Source organism: Seriola aureovittata, chromosome 17, assembly GCF_021018895.1.
Source record: "Seriola aureovittata isolate HTS-2021-v1 ecotype China chromosome 17, ASM2101889v1, whole genome shotgun sequence".
Lineage (NCBI taxonomy): Eukaryota > Metazoa > Chordata > Actinopteri > Carangiformes > Carangidae > Seriola > Seriola aureovittata.
Window position 1 is genome coordinate 4,311,327 of NC_079380.1, and position 21,016 is coordinate 4,332,342.

The window sequence follows — 21,016 nt, forward strand, 5'->3', positions numbered from 1 at the left end:
AAGTCCTAAAAAAAACCTCCCTAACTGGATAGAGACACAGAGCCCGGTACTAACTGAGTTGTAAACTTCTATTGCCCTGGGGCCGCAGTCATACTCTGCTCATCGAATCAGCCTGTAACATAGGAGAGTGAATTCAGACCTTGTCAAGAAAACAACTACAGAAAAGAAACAGACAGAGTATACAGAAAGGGAACACAAACAATGCAAACTAAATAAGTAAGAAAAATAAGTAAGGAAAATCCAATTCTCCTCTCAAGAGCAATATCAACGTCTTGCGAAACTTTCGGAGAAAGAAATCCAAAGTCTTTATCGTAGCAATGCATGAAATAAAATGACCTTAGCAACTAATCCGAAGATGCTTTCTTGATTTCTTTGTGGGATAAGAAAAGAAAAATCTCCTCATTAGGTACATACGGAGGGCTAACCTCCCTCAAACAGAAATATGCATGAAGAGTGATTACTGATGTCAGAGCCATCTTGCCTTTTGGCCTGGCCTCATGCTCGTACAGCACAATCAAGGGAGCTGATGACCTTTGCTGATGGCAGAATACCTCATCGCGAAGGCCTCTCAGTCGTAAAGTAGTAGACACGCCGCGCAAGATCTATTAGTTTGCTCTTTTATCTGTAATAATCCTGACAGAACAAATAATACTCAGGCATATTCTGAGCAAAAAAATAAAAAATAAATAATAAAAGGGTGGAAAAAATTATCATAATCATTCAAAGTGATGGTTTGGGAACGAACGGAACGAACGTGAAAATAAATTCAGTTTCGATAAATCGGCTGCACTTGCAGAGCTGAAGTGAACGGAGGCTGTGGAGTGGATGGATACCATGAAGCACTGTCTGTCTTACGCACACAAACCTCCCTCGTAAATTATCTTGAGCAATGTAGAATTTATGAGGCAGAGATATCTCACTGCCGGCCTATCATTTCCATGGCGCTGTCACCGTAATTCTCTCCAAAACTGCCCAAACCCATAGATAAAAAAACGGCCACTGCAGCTACAGATGAAAAAGCGAGAAAAGGCGAAAAAGGGACAGTAAGTGAAATAAGTGATTCTGGATGAGGAGGCTGTGGTCTTTTTTTTTTCTGACTCGAGTTTCTGCTACTTCTAGGTAGAAGCAACCAGGAAATATGCAAAAAATAAAAAATAAACCAAAAAAAAATAAGAGTAAAGGAGAGGACAAGTGTGACAATTAGAATTTGCTCTGTTTATGTTGCGTGAAATCAAGTGTCGGGGGAATTTGGTGAATTGGAAGATGAGTCAAATTGCCAGGCGTACCCCTGCTTACATCTTCACCTCAGCTGGCGCCGCTCCTCTGCTTTAACAATAGGTTGTACCTTTTTTTTTTTTTTTTTTTTTCCCTGAAATATATGTTTGTTTCTCTGTGTCAGTGGGAGTGTGTGTGAGTGTGTGTGAAGAGATTTGGGGTGGGGGTGGGGGGGGGGAGCTTTTAGAGTGCTATCATAGAGTAGGTGGAGGACGGTGGAGTGTATCAGAGAGGGCAGTCCGCACATGCTGCCCTGTGAGATTGGATTCTCACCCATGAAATGTAAGCACACAGAAAAACGCTCTGCAGCAACAACCTCCAATTTACACAGCAATTTTCCACTCGCTCGCGACAGAACTAAATCGCATTTGTCTCCCTTGCCGTTGATACCACGCTGCCCTAGAATTTCATTCATATCCAGTTAATTAGCACTTCCTCGCCCGGCACCAGAAAGAGCAATCATTGGACAAAATGTGCAGAGTAATTTATTACAGTTTATTACAGTTCATTGAGGAAGCCAGAATGTGTTGGATATTAGAATGATTACTTGTGTTTGCGCTGATAGCAGTCTGTGTGACGGGAAGAGAAAGGGAGGGGGGGGGGGGGGGGGGGGGGAGAAAAAAAAAATTATTTACTAAAAACAGCTGGACGGATAAATTAGGCCCTTTCTCTACATGACAGTATCTCCCCCGACTGCGCTGTTTCAACATTTCTGGGTGAAAAGCGACGTCTCTCAAGCTTTACTCCCTCCTTTGAAAACCTTAATTGCTATTCATTACTCGCTATTGCTGAATGATAACAATGTTGGAGTTACAATTCTAAGTCATTAAATTAGAAGGAAGGGGGATGAATAGGAGGAGTGGGCAATGGAAAATCCTCATCCCCGCTGAGCCCTGACAGTTTGTTACAGTTTAAAGGGTCGCTTCACCCAGATTAGGAACAAACAACTCATTTCCTCACCTCTAGTAGCGGCTAATCACCCAGATAGTTTTGGTTTGATCTCGCAGAGGTTTCGATATGTTCAATACAATGACGGTGAAGGGATTTTCAATTGCGGTAAATTGATTAAAAATTCGAAATTTGCCAGCGACGTCTCGGAAACTCCAGAAACTTCCAGTTACTCTGGATAATTCAAAGAAGACACTGTCAACAGATTTATAGAGACTGTATCTTCAGTAGGAAGTAGTTGTAGTCGGAAAATTCACATTGAGGCATCGCAAATGAAAATCTGTTCACCTTCCTCTTCCTGTTTTGGAGACAGAAATCGCAGCGACTGATAATCAAACAAAAATTCATTTCTTAAACTTTAAGTTTATGTAGCACAAAATCTTTTTGCCAGATATGTTTTGGGCTTATGTTCACCAGCAACGTCTTTTTTTTTTTTCTCTTTTCCAGTCCAGTGTTAGGTGCTTGTACGGCCCTGGATTGACAGGGAGGAGGTGGAGATAGATGGTTGGAGTATCAGGGGTTCACGCCCCTGTCTTTACTGCGCTTTAGCCAGGAGCAGGTATTGATGGAGGGATATTAAATGTGTCGTTAGTGAAAGTTCTTCTACTTTATGAACATTTTTTGAACAAATATGTTCATTGAAAATGTTTCCTCATTACGCTGGTAAAAATGTAACCCAGGCAACACACTGGTTCTTTCAAAACATATTTGCTGTTGCAGTTCCGTAGCATATAAACATCATTTTTAGGAGACAGCGATGACGGTCGGATACCGCTGGAGCTAATGTGATTTCTTTTTTCTTTAAGACTGAATACCATCAACCTGACAACTGGTGCTGATCCCGCCCCCATGGACCAACACCCCCCCACCCCATCATCACTAATGCAGCACTCTCAACCAGCAGCTGCAGCAGCAGCAGCAGCAGACGTAAACACATTCATGGAGGGCTACTTGCACCACGATCTCTAACACACACAAACATGTTCCTTCATCAACTGGCCACGCCTGCATCTGTCTCCACACACACACACACACACACACACACACACACACGCGAGCCTGCAGAGGCTGTAATCTGTAATTTGTAAGTTCCATTTGTTTTTAACACACACCAAAGCAGTGGTCCTGTGGGACCTAATAAAACCTCATAAGCACATGGAAAGGAAGCCCGAGGCGCTGCTCTTTCCCACAGATCTCACCTTGATAGATGATTTTAGAAAAACACAGAGGCGTGCTCCACTAACAAAGTGCAGCAAGAAAAAGCAGTGATATTTAGACTCTCCATCTGAGGAGAGGGAAAGTGAGGAGGAAGAAGAAGAAGAGGAGGAGGAGGAGGAGGAGGGCTCTGGTTTGGGTTAAATTACACGAGCTTCTCTCCTTTCTTACCGATTACCCAAAGAGAAGCAGAGTAATCAGTGGGGTACCTGTTTGGTTGCCCGCGAGGAAAGAGGATAAACTCTCAGCTTTTGCCCCCCCGCTGTTCATGCAACGCACAGCTGAGATTAACTAAACGGAGGCCCCGTTTTTTATTTTGAAGTCCATCCCATAATCATTTGTTTCACGGCGTTAAAGGGAGTTGCCAGTGGAGATGTGCTGGGAATCACGGACATTACTTTATATTACTTTAGATCTCTAAAAACGAACGTGCCGTAACTGGCAATTTCGGACCCCCACCTCTGCAATATAGAAATAATAATAATAATAAAAGGGCTCATTTAATTTGGAGAAACAAAAACAATTATGAATCTGCCTGGGTGGAGGTCATCTCCTCTCTGCGGCGCCCCCCCCCCCCCCCCCCCCCCTTTCATTTCAGAATACCTGTAGACTCTTTTCAAGGAGAACTTGAAATCAATTTCAAGCCCCATTTAATTTTATACACCCGTACATGCTGACCCACAACAGCATAGTTCAAATATTGATCTTCTTTAGCGGGTGACCCAGCGTGCCTCTTAGTAGTCAAACACAACGTACAGTTGCATCCTTTAAAAAATTAAATAATTAGATCAACAACAAAAGGGGGAGGGGGGGGCGACGACGACTTCTGAGGCCTGTTTGGGAAGAGAAATAATTCCCCCAAACTTGGTTCCCGTGCAACACGCCCGCTGCTCCGATGAAGACAGATAATGACCTTTTGAAAAACAAAATTTCAGTGTTCGCCTGGAGATGTGTTTGTCAGCAGCAGCGGCGGCGGTCTGCCTCGTGGTGCCGGAGAAAACGGGCTCGCAGAAGCACAAGGAGAGGCAGTAATAATGCTTTGCTGTTCACCACTGCCATTAAGCTCCTGGTGATAAAAAGGTGCAGTGCTTTTAATGGCTTGTGATAGCTTTTTTTTTTTTTTTGCTTTCACTTGTACGGCCACTCTGTTAACTCAGCACACAGGGTAATACGTCTCATTTGAGAGGATCCCGCCGAGAGGAGAATGCTTGAAGGACAGTATGAGAGTGACACTACATTATAAACATAATAATCACAGCTGGCTAAGATACTGCAGTAAAGAAATAATTGGACTCAAGCTGGTCTGGCTGCTTAAGCATTTTAGCGTGCCATTTGCAGAAATAGAAAACCTCAGGACAGATTATATTCTCAGGGGGGAAAAAGGCTACAAACGGTTTCTACTGTGAGGTTATCCTCCTGTCTTTATCCTCCTGTAACAGTATGTGTGCACGCGCGCGCACGTGTGTAGAAGTGTGTGTGTGATGTAGTGAGAGCTCCCGCAGTGTAAAGACAGGGAGGTGTTGCGTCGTATGTCTTGTCTTTCTCCCCCCTCTCGCCAGTCCTGCTCGCTCACGGTCTCCGTTTTGGCCTAAAGGAGCACTCAAGCGAATGAGCAGCAGAGATTTCCAAAACGAAGTGGACGTTGGTGAGATGTATTAAGACGGCCTGGGTCGGAAATAAGGCCACTGCGATGCAGAGCTGACAGCGGTGAGTGTCAACATCCCATTGGAACGAGCGGCCTTTATCTGAACCTTTCCATCTTTGCGAGCTAGTCCCACATATAACAGATAAGCAGCGACATCCAAGTTCAATCATAAACTCTTAAATAACAGAAACTGACTTCAGAATGTGTTCGATTTGAAAAAGATTTAGATTATTTTACCTAAGCGAAGTTCTTGTATGGCTGCTACATTTAGCGTTCAAGAACTTTGGCTTTCTTTTGTGTTGAACTCAAAAAAAGATTTTTAGTAGAAGAATAGTTTTATACCCATTAAACGTTATGTATGAAAATGCACTGTAGTGAAATCACCACGAACCGAACACTTCCTGATTCTCAGTCCTTTAGATTAGCAGGTAACAGCAAATATCTCCTTTGGTTTCATATTACCCCCGTTCTGCGTGATGAGCTGCAGTAAATGTTTAACACTGATGTTAATTAAAAGCTTCATTAGAAATGTGCCACCTTGGAGAGAAAAAAAAAAAAAAGTTGCTAATTATTGTGAGGTGAGGACATCTGCAACTGCAGCTTTGTTTTCCAGAAGTGGAGTATATTAGCATCAGCAGCCCGGTGAATGTTAATGCACTGACACTATAGGTTCAGAATATAGACAGAAGCACTCCAGGCTAACGCTCAACATTAATGACTGGAGGATATTTAGCATTATTGGCAAAATGTAAATACACATTTATTGATGCGCTGCACAGCACCGTGCATGCAAAGCCCTGCAAGCATCCACCTACAGATGACAAGAATTCCTCTCAGGGAGACAAATAAATATACATATGTAAGCTCAAATATGTACGCGCACATTAAAAATACAGCCAGACCCCCCAAAGGAAAACCTTTGTTGGTGAGTAAATCTATTGCAGTGTTTGTGCCATTCTTCTATACAGGGAACAAATTTAATTTTGTTCCATTTACAAAGGTCTAGTGGAGTAAGACGGTGGGTAGCCTTAAGAAAAAAAAAACACACAAGTCAGCCTGACTGTGAAGTCTCTGTGAAGAACAAGGCAGCACTCGCTCACACACCAAATGAAATTTCAAAATAAACGACTGAGCTGTGATTTACAATTCTCCTCGGGGGCAGAGAAAAGTGAGAAAACATTTCAATCAGTCCCTCCGCCTTTGTTATGCTGCTATGAATCAGCTGTTTAAGGGACAAAACAGCTGAAAGGCGGCAACAGAAAGACTGAATGATTTTACACCAAAACATAGAACATATTGAGAGGTATATTCCAGGGTCCATGAAATTGGGTTTTAAGTTTTTTTTTTTTTTATTTGTGCCTGATTGAATCTGAGTGAATTGTGCTCAGCTAAATTGTCTGAAAAGCAACAAAGCAGGTAGCGCTTTGTGATATAATGGAAATATTTCAAACAACGCTTATCTATAACAGCACAACAGAGACAAATCAGATGCCTAAATCATAAAGATCTGACTTGGACGTGTAAGTGGTTGAAGTATAAGCCTGGTGTTTATCTTCATTCCTCTCAATGTTAACAATTCTCCTGAAAAACCAGCACCGACAACGTGCTCGTCCCTCGCCCTGTCTGAGGATCCCCGCCCTGAGTTCAACAGCTCCCACTGAAAACTGTTGTAAATGACGACTATCAAACACAAACCTTCATTTTCTTAAAAAGCCTCAGTAACTCCCTGAAACCGCTGGCGACTGTAGTTTGTTAAAATTGTGTTCAAACCTGAGGAAACAGTGCCGTTGATGGGAACTACTTTTTTGCTGTGGATTATTGCGTGTGTGTGTGTGTGTGTGTGTGTGTGTGTGTGTGTGTGTGTGTGTGTGTGTGTGTGTGTGTGTGTGGGACTGACTCAAAATAAATTACAGCTACCGTGTTTATGGTAATGAAAGAACGTGTCGCCCAGTGCAGCGATGTAGCTCGCTGATGTGTTTTTAAATAGTTTTTGGACAACAGTGGAGCTCTGTGGCCCAGAGGAAGAGGATGTATCAGGCTCTCCATACTTGTTAGTGGGATAAGTTGTTACGTTTTGGTCTCAGTTGACAATAAGAGAAGATGATGGGAACATATGGGAGTGTAAGAGTCTAATAGTCGATCGAAAAAAAAGTACCAACTACTGTGTGTTAACCCTTTTTCCCAAAAGGTCAGGAGGGAGGTGGCGTGACGGGGGTGGTGGTCTCTCTGAGCCCCATTTGAAGCCCAGCGAGGCCGCGGCTCATTTCTCAAACTCATCTCCGATGCACCCACACAGGCCTAACGAGAGCCCATGTAGGGACAAAAACCTATTAGGCCTCCCCAGTTACAGACAGCATCTCCATTTACAGCTGTCAATAGTACAGCTTGGCCTACAATAATTATCCCCCAGGAAGGAGCCGTCTCTGCGCGGCTCGCATTAGTCCGTCCCCGGGAGACCGCCAACCTGAATCCTTCGATATCTAAAGTCCCTGTGAATAGCGGCGCTTTGGGAGGCAGGATCAAGGCCTGAACCGAGGGGGAAGTGTGTCACGAGTATTCCCAGTCCTCTCCTCTCTCTGCATCCCTCGCCTTTAACCAGATGTATCAGTGTATGCGCGAGGAGGGAGAGAGTCAGTTCCAGTACATTCGTAGAAAAGAGATCAGCATGAGAAGGAATAGTAGTAGGAGTAGGAGGAGGAGGAGGAGGAGGAGGAGGAGGAGGCCGCTGAAACCAGAGAGCCCGGGCTATTCCTCCCAGGATCCGCCGACATAAAAGGATCGCCTCTTCTAGGTGACCTAACCATTTAGAGCGATACCGAAGCCGTGTACAGTTAAGGGGGAAATTCAAAACAGCCCGACCAAAGAAGCCACAAAAAAGAAATCAATAGATGCAACAATAACAATAGACATCAGTGCAGCGGAATGCCATGATAGAAAATCCAATTACAAATCAAAGCAAGGCAATTTCAGACAACGGGAGATCTCCGGATAAGTCCGAGGCAAAGACAGAGAGAGAGATGTGACATGAAGACAGTAACAACCGCTGCGTTTTCCTCTTTAGACATAAGTAACACCCTGCTTCTCACCCAACAGCATCGTCTTAGATAATAGAGTTACATTTATGAGCGTTGCCATATGCCCACCCAGCGCCTGGTAAATAGAAAATCCATGCGATGCCATGTTTTTATGGCTCTTAAGACAGCTACTAACTACCATGAGCAAACCTGAGCTACCCCCGTCAGCTTTGGCTCGTACCATAAATATATTTATACTTTAATACAGGCCTACAGCGGCGAGCATTGCATCCCGTAAAAGCCTCCCCACACTGTAATTCATAACTCCCTCAATATCCAGCACCATAACTCATGAAATGAGCCACTACAATACAAATTGACGGTAGGAGAAAAGTGACATCATCCTGCGGAAAGATGAAGCCGGCACCCCATGTGGTGGAGAAACTCTCCCCCTGTCGAGAGGGGGGAACGGCCCTTCAGCAGTGGTGTGATACCGCCACTTTTTTTTTTTTTTTGGTAATCAGAAGCCCACAGTTCTCCCACCACACCGCAGGGAGTCTCTCCTTGTGTTAATGAAAACAAACATTTAGCCGGGATTTATACGCACCGCAGCTGACTACAAAGAGCATCAAAGCACACTGCCTGAGAACACACACCCAAACACTGCTGCACACAAATAAAGGCAAGGTATGCTTTGCTAATCTTTTATGTAATAAACTCCTGTCTTCCTGTGATATCATGCGGCGCCATGTTCACACATAATAAGCAAAGCTGTTCGGAGCCTAACTTAATACAGTGTCTTATTTGAAATGCAAACAAACTGTGAGGCAGAGGCTATCACCTCAATCTATTCCCCTTCTGTTCTCTGGCTGTCATCTTACACGAGCCGACGCTGCAGCCCTGCACTGTGGCGAGGGGAGGGAGGAGGGGAGCAGTGGTGGTGGTGGTGGTGTGTGTGTGTGTGTGGGGGGGGGGACACGGGCAGCATCCTACGAAGAATGGTTGATGTGGGAGGAAAGGGGTGGTGGTGGTTGTGTGTGTGGGGGGGTGGGGAGACGTCGGCCACAGTGTGATTCAGAGGGTTGTTTCCCCTCGCAGCACTGCAGGGCGAGGGTTTACCGCAAAGAGAGAGAGAAAGAGAGAGAGAGAGTGAAAAAAAAAAAGAAAAGCGGAAAAGGAAAAAAAGAACAAAAGCTGCTGATACATTAAAGGGAATTGAAACAAAAAAAAAAGGTGTTTCATGAAAATAGCACGCAGGAAGTTTCAATTTCAGCTCTGCCTCGGACTTTTGAGGGGAACCTACTGTGGACATAAACACAGACACGTGGCCAGGTACACACACACACACACACACACACACTCAAGAGGCTTACTGGCCTTCCAGAGGATTTGGATGGAACGGGGATGTAGTGGAAGGTAAAGCCACCTAAACTCAGCTTACTCACATTTTTTACTGGTGGAAAGGAGCTCAGGAAGCTTTTCACCACCGGACATAAAAACATCAAAGATGGCAGCCATGGAAATACAGACCATCAAAACGGTTTGAATATGAAGATAGAGGCATTTTTCACGATTTAATTTAACTAATGTGAAACAGAATGTTTGTTGGTTGTTTCACCACAAAGCCAAAATTCAATCTTACGCAAACTATTAATAATAATTCATAAATATCCGAGCATCACTAGTATGAAAGTATGAAACTGGAGGATGGAAAGTGGAGGTGGCCTTGGCTCCTCTATAGCTGCTGTGTGTTGGTGGAACCTGGTTGTCCACATGCGTCACCCCCCACCCACCCACCAATCCCTGGCTGGCCGGTTGGGGTTTGCCCGCTCTGGACAGATGGGTGGGAGGGGGTGAGGGCCATTACCATGATGGCAGGGGAAAAGGAGGGGTGGGGGGGGGTGAGGGATTCAAAATGAGAAAGCAGGAGTTTCTATCCATGTTATTTCCCCTCCATCACTGCAGTAACACACGCTGTTTACTGCAACACATGCTGCCGGTAGTAAAAACAGAATTGGACGCTCGACCCTCCTCCACCACCACCACCCGCCACCCACCCAACACCACCCAGCCCCCATCCACCCAGCACTAACAGCACTCCCGTCCCCAACTCGCTGAATTAAAACACGTGAATAATTCAGCAGCTAGACAGGCTCACGGTCTCTTAAGAGTCACCTTGTTGTTGATTTTTCACCTCGCTTCAGAAAATTGCAGTCTTCAGGTTTCACAAAACAAGGGGATCAGTGACAGAATCAATTTAAAACGGAGGGGGGGACAAAAAACCAAAAAAAAAGGAAAAAAAAGAAAAAGGAAAATCAATGTTAATTTGCAGGGATATATAATTATTCAAAGTGTTGTCACTTGCTCATGATTACCATTAGAAAAATGAAGGGGCGTGGGGAGGGTGAAGAGCTCGCTGTGGGCCTTTTCATAAACAAGAGTAAAATTCTCACAATAAATGAGGAAGTTTTGGTGTCTGGATGGAGTGTGTGTTTTGTGTTTCACCGAGTAAAACACTCTTAAATCACAGGAATATTATGACAATAATGAGCCGGGAAACAAAAAAAAATAAAAACAGCGATGAATAGAGATGAGATGACCGAGAAATTGAAATTCCTCACTTCATTTTTCAGAGGCAGTTTTCGGTTTGTTTTCACATCACTAAACTGAAATGCACTCAAACTACAGCTGAGTACAGATCTATTTCTTTCTTGTGTATTAATCCCAAAAAAAAGGTCTCACAGATTTAACTTCCACGTTTTAGGGAGTTGAAATTGTTTTTTTTTTTTCCTCCATCTTTATTTATCTGGTTTGTGTTGAGCATATCCAAGCTGGGGGTCAGATTAGGTAACACCATGAGAATTTAGGCACCACACACACACACACAGACAGACACACAGACACACACACAGACAGACAGACAGACAGACACACACAAGTAGTAAATGTAGATGAATGAGTTTTTTTTCTGCGTCATTCTTTTTTTTTTTTTTTTTTTAAACAAACAACTATAGAAATAGTTAACATCCTCCCGCATTTAAAAAGCCAAGAAGAAGAAGAAGCAATTTCCTAAAAGTCTCTCGTTTTCCAGACACACACCTTGACCGTAAACTGCCCTCATCTTTGCAGCAGCAGAGAAGTGATGGGGGAAGTATGAGCACAGCAAACTGACCGAGGAAACATTTCCAAGCACAATGAGTCATGAGGCAGCTGATGTACACAAACACTGCGTGGTCCCATCGTCACAGTAGTCGCATATTCGCTGCTTTAATTTCATTCAAAAAGAGAAGGGTGGGGGGCAGGGACGTGAATAGATGAGGACGTGAAGAAATGAAGCAGAGGATAGTTGAGAGGAGAAATTAGAGAGGTAACCCCCCCCCCCCCCCCTTCACCTAATGTCCCCCTTTCTCCCATACAAACAAACACACACACGCACACAAAGACAGGGTGAGGGTCAAGGGTTAGGGGGAGGTGGGTGAAAGTACTCGGGGAAACAACGGCACAAAAGCGAGCGCGATGCTCTCACGTGCCGTCGAGGAGCGCACGGAGGAATGAAAGGCATGGGTGGAGAGCGAGTGAGAAGAGGAGAGGAGCGAGATAGAGAGAGAGAGAGAGGGAGAAAGAGAGAGAGAGAGCGAGCGGGGGCGACGAAAGCGAGCTTTCGTTCCAGTCTTACCTCGGGCAGGTAGAGGAAGGCAGGGGGACACTGGAGCGAGTGAGGTAGCATCCCGGAGCCGGAGAGCAGCAGGCAGCCGGAGTTGGCCATGGAGCTCAGCGTGGGGTGACGGGACGCTTTGCGCATTTAGCAGGGAGATCCTTTCGCTCTCTCTCTCTTTCTCTCTCTCGCTCGCTCGCTCGCTCGCTCCCACTCACTCTCTCTCTCTCTTTGGATCCCCTCCTTTCTTCTTCCTCCTCTTGCCTTTTAAATTTCCCTTTCGCTGGATTTTGTGTCTCTATTGAAGATGTAGCAGGAAGGCGAGCTGCGCGCAGACAATGTGCATGTTCCACCTTTATCACTAGTGCACTCTCTCCCTCCCTCTCTCTCTCTCTCTCTCTCCTCTGTCTCTCTTTTGAGGTCTCTCTCTCTCTCTCGCTGTCTCTCTCTCTCTCTCACTATCCCTGGCGCGACTCTGTTTACTTTGAGCGCGATAAAAGCCAACATAAGCATTCAGACACAGAAGGGGAGGTTCTGTGCAAGCCGAGGAGGAGGAGGTGGAGGAGGAGGAGGGGTTCTAGAGCCGGGGTTGGGGAGGTTAGGGTGGGGGTATAAAGGAGGTGGTGATGGTGGTAGCATTTGGGGGGGGGGGGAGTTACTAAATTCCCCGGTGGATTCATACATCAAACGGGGCCGGCTGAATAACAGAGGGGATGCGAATGACATTAGAACAGCTGATCCTGGGCATTAGCACCTCCTGGGACACTGCATGCTGCCTTTTAATTGCGGCCCCCCCACCCTGCAAACACATACGTGAACACACACACACCCTCGGTGGCCAGCACCACCTCACTCTCCTCCGACTCTGTGTGTGTGTGTGTGTGTGTGTGTGTGTGTGTGTGCTCAAGGACACATACTGTACAGCATGTATAGCAGATATATCTATGAAGCCAGGGGAAAATGCATTTTAAAAAAAAAAAAAAAAGCAGGCTGTTATTAGGCCGTGGTCGTGACATCCTTCTTCATCTGCTCTTGCATCTACTGAGCTGTAAATATGCATCCATCCAAGCATGTGCCGCAGAGCACGCTAAACTGTACAAGAAAAACAACTCGCAACTTCCTTTTAATGTATCTCCTTGATTGATTCTGTTTGATTCTGCTTTAAAAGATGCAGGCGGAGAGAGAATGCACATGATGTATTTGTTACATCATGGGCGCCAGTTGGTTATGGAAACTCCCATTACCTTCAAATAGCAGGAAAAACGCCAGAAATTGATCTTGAATCTTCCACAGATGTCTCAGCAGAGATTGGTGGAAGCGTGGCGTGGTGATGAGGCGGGGTTTCTCTTGTTCTCTGGATTTTGTAACTCTTTGTAATAAATTCAATCAAGTGGAGATTTTAATTGTGAAGCCCAAAATCACAAATTTGGCATCTTAGTGCCTTACAGTTTTTTACGATGTCCTGTATCTTTAGATCCTTGAGCATGATGCTTTCACCTGCCACCAAAGAGGAATAAAAGGGACGGACGAGTGAGCCAGTCACAAGTTCAGACTCGGTCCTTAGAAGATGATTGTTATCTTTTGGGTTGTATTTCCAGATTTTGAATTGCTGTCCACATCTCAAATTGTCTTCAGTGATTCAAATAAATCTGGCTCATTGATGGCTTTTTCTCTGGTTATAAAAAAAACAACCAAGACAATCAGAGCTCTGTGGGCAGGATTAAGAACAAGGATGTTATCTTTCTGTGCCAGAACCAGAATAATGGCAACAGAAAAATTGCCACAAAAAAAAAAAAAATGGCGACAAAATGAGCCTGAAGCAGCTGTACAGGGTGTTTAAGTCAGCTCAAGGCTCAAACGTGCCTCTGTGGGCTGCATGTAGGCTAACGAAACGTTTGTGTGGTGCTTATGTGTCCTTTATTTTCATACCTCCCTCCTGGGGGATGGGTTAACCAATCAGCTTGCTTAATTGCTGCACCCCACCAAACACCCTTATATGCGCAGATCTTCAACTCCAAACTTAGAGTAACTATTCTTAAATCAGCTTATTTCTTCCATGTGTGAAAAACAAATAAAAACAGGTGCTACTACATACGTCAGATGCTATTTGATTGGTAAAGGGAAAAAAAAAAACAGCAGTTGCTAATGGAGTGAAAGCAGAATTTTGTCATGTGCTTGCTTGAGTTACTGAGACATTTTGTTTCCCTGTCCTTCTGCAAGTGCAACTTAGAAGTCTCACCTTCTAAGTTTGGAGCTTCGGCCACAATGACAATAATGATGGGGCCCTGCTGTGGGAGACACAGCACGACCACAGAGAGAATTAACTTGCTCTGGGACACTCCCTCTGCAGATTAAATAATTCCGAGCAAGCATCAGGGGGACGGCTGACCCGTAATTACACATTCATACTTTGTATTTCTTCAACTCCACAGAAAGAACCCCGACTAATAAAACATCAGTAATTCAAATGAATGCTCAGCTCCACCGGCAGCCATCTTTATCGCCAGCGTACGCTCTCTCGTTCCCGGACAAATCGGTCTGACTGTTTGATGCGAAGACCAGCCATCGCCGACGTGTGACGTGGTTTAGGCTGAGCAGGTTTGGCGTTGCCTGCTAAAGATGGGAATCCGTCTTCCTGTCTTCCCCTCTGTGTGTTTTTCTGTCTCTCGCTCTTTTGCTCTGCTTTTTCGCTCTGTTAATAATTCAAATGAGCACTGCCAGATCACTCCCTTCAAAGGGAGTTGCTGGAATGTTCTCAACAGTGGCTTTTTCTTTTTGTCATGTGAAATCAAAGCCCTCAAACGCAGTAGAGATATCCTCAGTTACCTCCCCACACTGCTTTTCTGCCAATTAAAGAAAGATCAACAACTGCTGCTGTTGCTGCTGCTGCTGCTGCAAAAAAGACTCACAGTTGATCACCAAAAGAAAAAAAAAAAAAAAAAAAAAGTGATCCTAAACATCATCATCCTCATCATCAGTTTTGTCAGTGTCGCCCTTTGTCTTCCTCTGTTTCTTCCTTGCGGCGCAATCACCACATCGCTGTGGCGGCTCGGTAATAATCAGCATAATCATTATTACCACAATCACCATCATCATCACTGTCACTGTCGACTCTGTCACGTCTGTCTTCTGAGCCCGTTTCCCCTGGCCTGCTCTAGCACAGGATTTACCCTCCGAGGCAGGACTTCAGTGTGTTCGATTGTCACTGAGTCTGTGTGTGTGTGTGTGTGTGTGTGTGTGTGTGTGGATTTTGTGCAGGTGTGTGCACGTTTGAGTCGAGTCCCCTCTCTGAGATTCAGCTGATTTGAGGCATTACGAGCTTTTTTAAATCCGGTTTTAATCTCCTCTCGGAAAACATCCGCTAACACATCCGTCTTTGTGTATGAGACGCAGCTCCAGCGTGACAGAAGATGTGGAGTGGTTTGTCTTTTGAGCCAGTGTTATTTTAATGTGAAAGGAAAAAAAAAAAGGAAAAGAAAAAAGGTTGAAAGCAGCAGTTCTAGCAGTAAAAAGCCATCACATGCACTGGGAGCTCAGTCAGCAAAAATCAAAGGCAATACAAGCAGCGACTAATGGGGCCCAAACGATCGGCGGTGCATTCCTGTTCTCCACTGTTTATCGTATGACCGCTGATCAATATAGCGCACTCGCACTAATCATCATAAGAGATGACTGTTTATTTCCCTTAACTCCCATCACTCTGACAGTGGAGGAAGAAGTATTCAGATCCTTTACTTAAGTAAGAGTAGCAATAACAGTGTACAATAATCCATTTAAGCTAAAGTCCTCTACACAGAGATGTTCTTATGAGAACACACCAGAGGAGGCTGGGCAGGTAAGCTCCTCCTCTGCTGTCGTCGAGAGGCAAGCGGGAGATCAAAACATATAAGAGCGATTGGGTGAAATAAACCTTTACCAAACCTCAGCGTCACTTATAAAATCAACTTCACTATATCAACATTTCACTGAAAAAAAAGAAAACATTTTATTTAGTAAAGACCAAAATTCCTTTTTTTCAGATTTGCATTTCTTTTTTATGGCACAGTGGCTAGCTTCTTGCGTTAGCCACCGTACCAGTTAGCTTGTTGTAAGATCCCTGAAGGGGATCCACACACACCTGGATTTGTACCAGCTGTCCGTGCCACCTAAGTCGTCTGAGTGTTATATTTAGTGTTATACTACAATATATGTAACATTATATGTAACATCATCGCTATTATTATTACTGACGTCTCCATGTGTTTCATGTTGTAGCCGGTTGACGTGGAGCTAATATAAAGTACATATATATACTGTTCAATAGTTTGATCTTTAAAAAAGAATTGCATTTTCATTTTCCAAAGATAATTTTGTAGCGTGTGAAATTTTACAGTAAATCACTGAAACATTATCAGAATATTAAAATCATATTTTTGTCATATTTTGACAGTTCCTCAGGTTTTTCTGCAGTGTTAGGTTTTATCATGTATCTGCAACTTGTAACACTTATTTCAGTACGTGGACACCCCTTACTGCCTTTACTTGGGAAATTATAACTTATATAACTTATGTTGTATTGTACTGACAATGAGGCTGAACCTTGAACCTTGAAAAAATTAAGGTCTCAGTCAGGGCTGCTCTCTCTCCAGCAACACTCCAAACCCCAACAGACATACACATGACAAACAAAAAAAAAGCCCCTTAAATGGTTTTATTGTTTGGATTTGGTCGTGTTTGGTTCAGCTGTTGAATCATTTCCTGTGGATTTTACTTCTCTAAAGTCTCTCTCCACACATGCCGGGAATAAAACTCTGGTGGGGAAATACAGAAGCTTTCACATTTTAAAAAGTTTACTTATTTCCTAAAAGTATCGTGAAATTTAAATATACTGAGTCTAAAATGACTGAAGTCTATATAAAGTAATCTGGAAACATGTTTTACTACCTCAGGTTGCTATACTAGTGTCCTCAGCATGTAGTTAAAAAAGTAAAAGTAAAAAAGGACTTGTTTCCTTCTGAAATATACTGCGGGAGAAGTAGGAAGTGCCAGCAACTGACAAGTCCCTCAAGATGCTACAGTAGATGAGTAAATGTACTCTGATACTTGCCACCTCTGCACTATGCACTTCACTATGGACACAGCTCCCCCATCAGGACCACCAGAGTTTGAACAACACAACCAGGCTAGAATGAGGATTATGCAATATCATGCACAGACCCAAACTTTGTAAATATGTATGAAAGTAAATATGGAACTAGCACTCCGTCATTAGTCGCACTGTGGAGTATAATTAGCCCATCTGAGCCGCTGATGTGAGCAGTGGTTGTAGAAGAGTTGTAGAGGAGATTGTAGGGGGGAGCAGTTCGGCTCCCCCTGCCCCCACTCCGCACTCCCCAACCCCACCCCACCCCACTGGACACACAGCCAAGACCTCTGGAGATGCGTTCAGAAGAAAAACAAAGCGGCAGTGTTTGGTGCTGGTGGATTCTGTCGAGAAGCAGCAAGGCCTTCGGAGGGGCACCCTTGAAGTGCCCCTCTGACAGGCTTCCTCATTATCTGGCATCTCCAGAGTGCCAGCCAACCCCGCTGTAGAAGAGGGGGCACGAGGACGCCTGGATCAGCCAGCCCTGGGGGCAGTCAAAGAGGGGGGGGGGGGGGGGGGGTGCTCTCACTAAAGGTCCGCTGATTACATCTCGGGCCTAGAGCTTCAGGGATCCCCGTTAATTAAAGGTTGTGTCATATCTGTTAGAGATAACAAACCTATGTAGCTCATCTTTTCTTTTTTTTCTTTTTTAACTCATGGAGTCCATTTTACAGACTTCCCCTCCTCCTCTTTGATATCTGCGCTTTCCGGCATCATGTCAGGTGGCAGGCTCGGTCTGCATCCAAGGCTGACCAGCTTTCTGCACCCAGAGGAAAGGGTTCCTGTTTAACCTGCCCTCACCCATCTCAGCGTGCCAGCGGTGTTGTGGAGGCATCAGGGATCCTTTGTCTGGAGGCATAATTAAAGCTCTCGTTCATTATTTCTTCACTTTGAGCGCAGATCTGAGTAATTAGGAGGCAGTGCCACAGGGGGGGCTGGAGATTTCATGCCAGCGCATACACACACACACACACACACACACACACACACACACACACACACACACCAGGAAAAAACACGCACACAATCACACACGTCTGCACTCATAAAATCCAGAAGAAAGTGCGCCTGAAGACACACACACACACACAGGGAAAAAAAAGAAAAAAAAAAGCACTTGTTCAATCTTAGCACCAAATGAGCCGCATTCATCTCCCACCTATCTTTGGATGCCAATATCTGGCACCGAGTGAAGCATGCTTTTTCTCCCCTCAAAGCTGTCATGTACTAATACATTGATTAAAAATTTTGATTAAATGGACAGTTAAGGGAGGAACTGCAAGAGTGATCTGCGATCCATGCCTCAATTGGACGCGAGGATAGGCTGTGGAGTCCTGGATTTTGCTGCGTTCGGAGCTCAGGCACTTGCTTCTCTAATGGATTTTGAAACAGAGCTTGGCTTTTATATGGTGTCATTCATCCTCATATGTTTTCGCCTGCCGCGTCTCACAATCACTGCTTCTTTATGGCAAACTAATGCACCCAGTGCTAAGATCAGCAGGTTGGCTCTGGCCATCGCTCACTGAGCCCCGGCCAGATATTAGGATGTTTCAAAAGCTTCCATCGGAGGAGGCAGAGCAGAAGCCGAGGGGCACTGACTCTGCCTCCCACACCGTCATATATCAACCCTCCATGCCACACCGTCTACACCCAAAACACACACACACACACACACACACACACACCGAGCTACTGCTCCTCCTGCTGCTTTGACAAGAAAGGAAAGGAGGGGGGTGATGGAGCTTTATGGCGGTGACAGTCGACGTCAATACATCGAGCGTTTTACCACCCTCTTTTCCAAAGGTCTGGCTTGCTCGCGGTTACGGCCAGGGGGGTGTGTGATAGTCCTAGGTGGTGGGGGGAAGACAGGGAAGGGTTTTTTTTTTGTCGAGGCACGGTGGGAGACAACAAACGGGGGCGACGGCTCATGCCCCGTTAGCCCTCTAGGCCGAGAGAGGCTAAGATAGAGAGAGAGAGCTGACAGCGCAGAGGGACGGCCAAGCATGGAAATCACATCAGATCAATGATGAAAAATTCAGTGGCGGCAAGAGTCGCTCTTGGGGACGATGTCACATGGTGCATGTAAGCGTGTGGCTGCTCGATGTATACGGAAGGGGCTAATGTGTCACCCAGCAAATATGCATTTGCCAATTTTGTCTTCCAGGGGTGGAACGATCGGTTAGAAATTAGCTTCATAGCAGGACGGAAATAAATACAAGAGACACAAAAGGGCATGTTTGTAGAGCTATGCTTATATATGTATACTTCTGTTGGTATTTCAAATAATAAGCTGCTCTCTTGGACGAACTCTGCACAACGAACGTTCAGTCTCTGTCCTTCAACGCTCAGCAGGAAAAATCAAATCACCACCTACACGATAAGAACATGTCAAAATTATCCACGTGAATTCCTGGCACAGGTGTTCAGCCCACAGTCCGCCAATACAGGTACACAAAATATGATATCAAAATGTATTATATTGTTATTAACTACCACCTGCACTGTAGTTTCTTGATATATTTCCATAGGAAGAGGAGACGGATGACTAGTGAACAGCTAAAGACTTTGAAGGTTTAGCTACATTTTCTCATGACTTTTTCATAGACATGTCCCTGTGTTGATCTTACTATCAGGAAGAGTTTGGCAGTTCATTGATATAATATGTAGTAGGTCTATACCTTGAGCTGATACAGAGGCAGCGCTCCCTGTAGTATCCATGCAGTACCAGACCGTTGGGGACAACTGGGAAGTTTTTGCAAAGCGAAAATAAACTGTTTTAATGTTAAAATACATGAGCACCTGAAAAGACCCACTCCCTCAAAGACAGCAAGAAAACCACATCCAAACCGCCGACATACTGTACACCGCAACGTGGGTAGGCTGCAAAGCTTTACCACAGTGGACTTCTTCTTCACTGTGTCAAAATAGCTTGATTTGTCAGGTATATAATTTACTGAATTAGCCAAAAAAAAAAGAAAACAAAAAAAGACTTGGACTTTTATTTGGTCATGTCAGCTGGAAACTGATTTTCAATTGAATTTCGCTAAAATTTACTTCTCCGTGATACATGGATTGATATTTCATGAAGCATGATAGAAAAATGTTATTGATATCACCCATTCCTAAGCACTAGGTGTGTATGTCTTCATGTCTTGCTGATCCCGGGTTGCTGCAGTAACGTCTGTACGGGCTTCTCTAATCTAGCCATAACTCTACGCTTACACCCAGACCGTAAACTATCTCAGTGTAGGAACGACTCCTGCCATATATGGCAACTTCGCTGGAGCATTTTGTCCATTTTTATAACCCACAAGTGCAAGAACACACACATACACACACACACACACACACACATGCGCGCACAACCAAGCAGTATTGTAATCTAGGCTGAGTTTAGTACCAATCAATAAGTCAGGCCAATGGTCTCAGATCCAGTCCTCAGGGTCCAGAGTACCGCTGCTCCTCTCCTCTGCCACCTAGTTAATTGCATTCCCCTGTTGTCCCAGGCGGAAATCAGTCCCTCACTCAACAACCAGACTGGATACTACCTGGCAGCCGGTGACAACCAGTGGTGCTGTAGAGACCTCAGCACTGAGAGTGAAGATAGCGGACATGGCAGGACGTGCTGCTTGACGGACACATCACACATATCAGGTGCTCTTTATAGCCAAAATGTCCTACAATTCAAATCTATCCGACGCAATCATTCTCAGAATCTACCACCCTGGTGCATTTCAGGTTTCATTGACGTTCTGTACAAAGAAGCAACCCCTGACCATTATGGCTGCAGCCCAAAGCGAAGTCAATTACATAGATTGGTGCGGTGACATAAAGTGTATTCCATTTGGGAGCAGATTGGTCACACCCAGTAATGTTCCCTTCCAGCAGGCATACCTTTGACCATTACTCTAAACAGGCAGTTGGGGAACCAGAGACCTATTTCCCACAACTGTGAATGCCGGTGTGTCTCCCAGAGGGGGTCAGGGGTTCACGCTGCAGCTACCGTGCTCTCATATTTAGCAGCGGCAGGTGAGAAATGGTACATCAATACTGCCAGGCGCACGGGGGCCACAGCGGCCTCCAACACACACATATCATATCAGAAGGAAACCACAGGCGGAACCACCAGGTGTCAGGGAATG

General features: G+C 44.8%; 1 protein-coding gene across 2 annotated transcripts in view; it reads right to left on the reverse strand.

Annotated features, from left to right (window-relative positions):
- Positions 1-21,016, reverse strand: part of LOC130185495 (RNA binding protein fox-1 homolog 3-like) — a 365,601-nt gene that overhangs the window by 70,522 nt on the left and 274,063 nt on the right. The window contains exon 1 of one of the 2 annotated variants that reach the window (XM_056401985.1): positions 11,774-12,309. The exons of the other annotated variant lie outside the window; for it this stretch is intronic. Coding sequence (XP_056257960.1) covers positions 11,774-11,899 — 126 coding nt within the window. The 5' untranslated portion in view covers positions 11,900-12,309. Of the gene's footprint in view, positions 1-11,773; positions 12,310-21,016 lie in introns of those variants that run through there. 2 annotated transcript variants of the gene reach the window in all.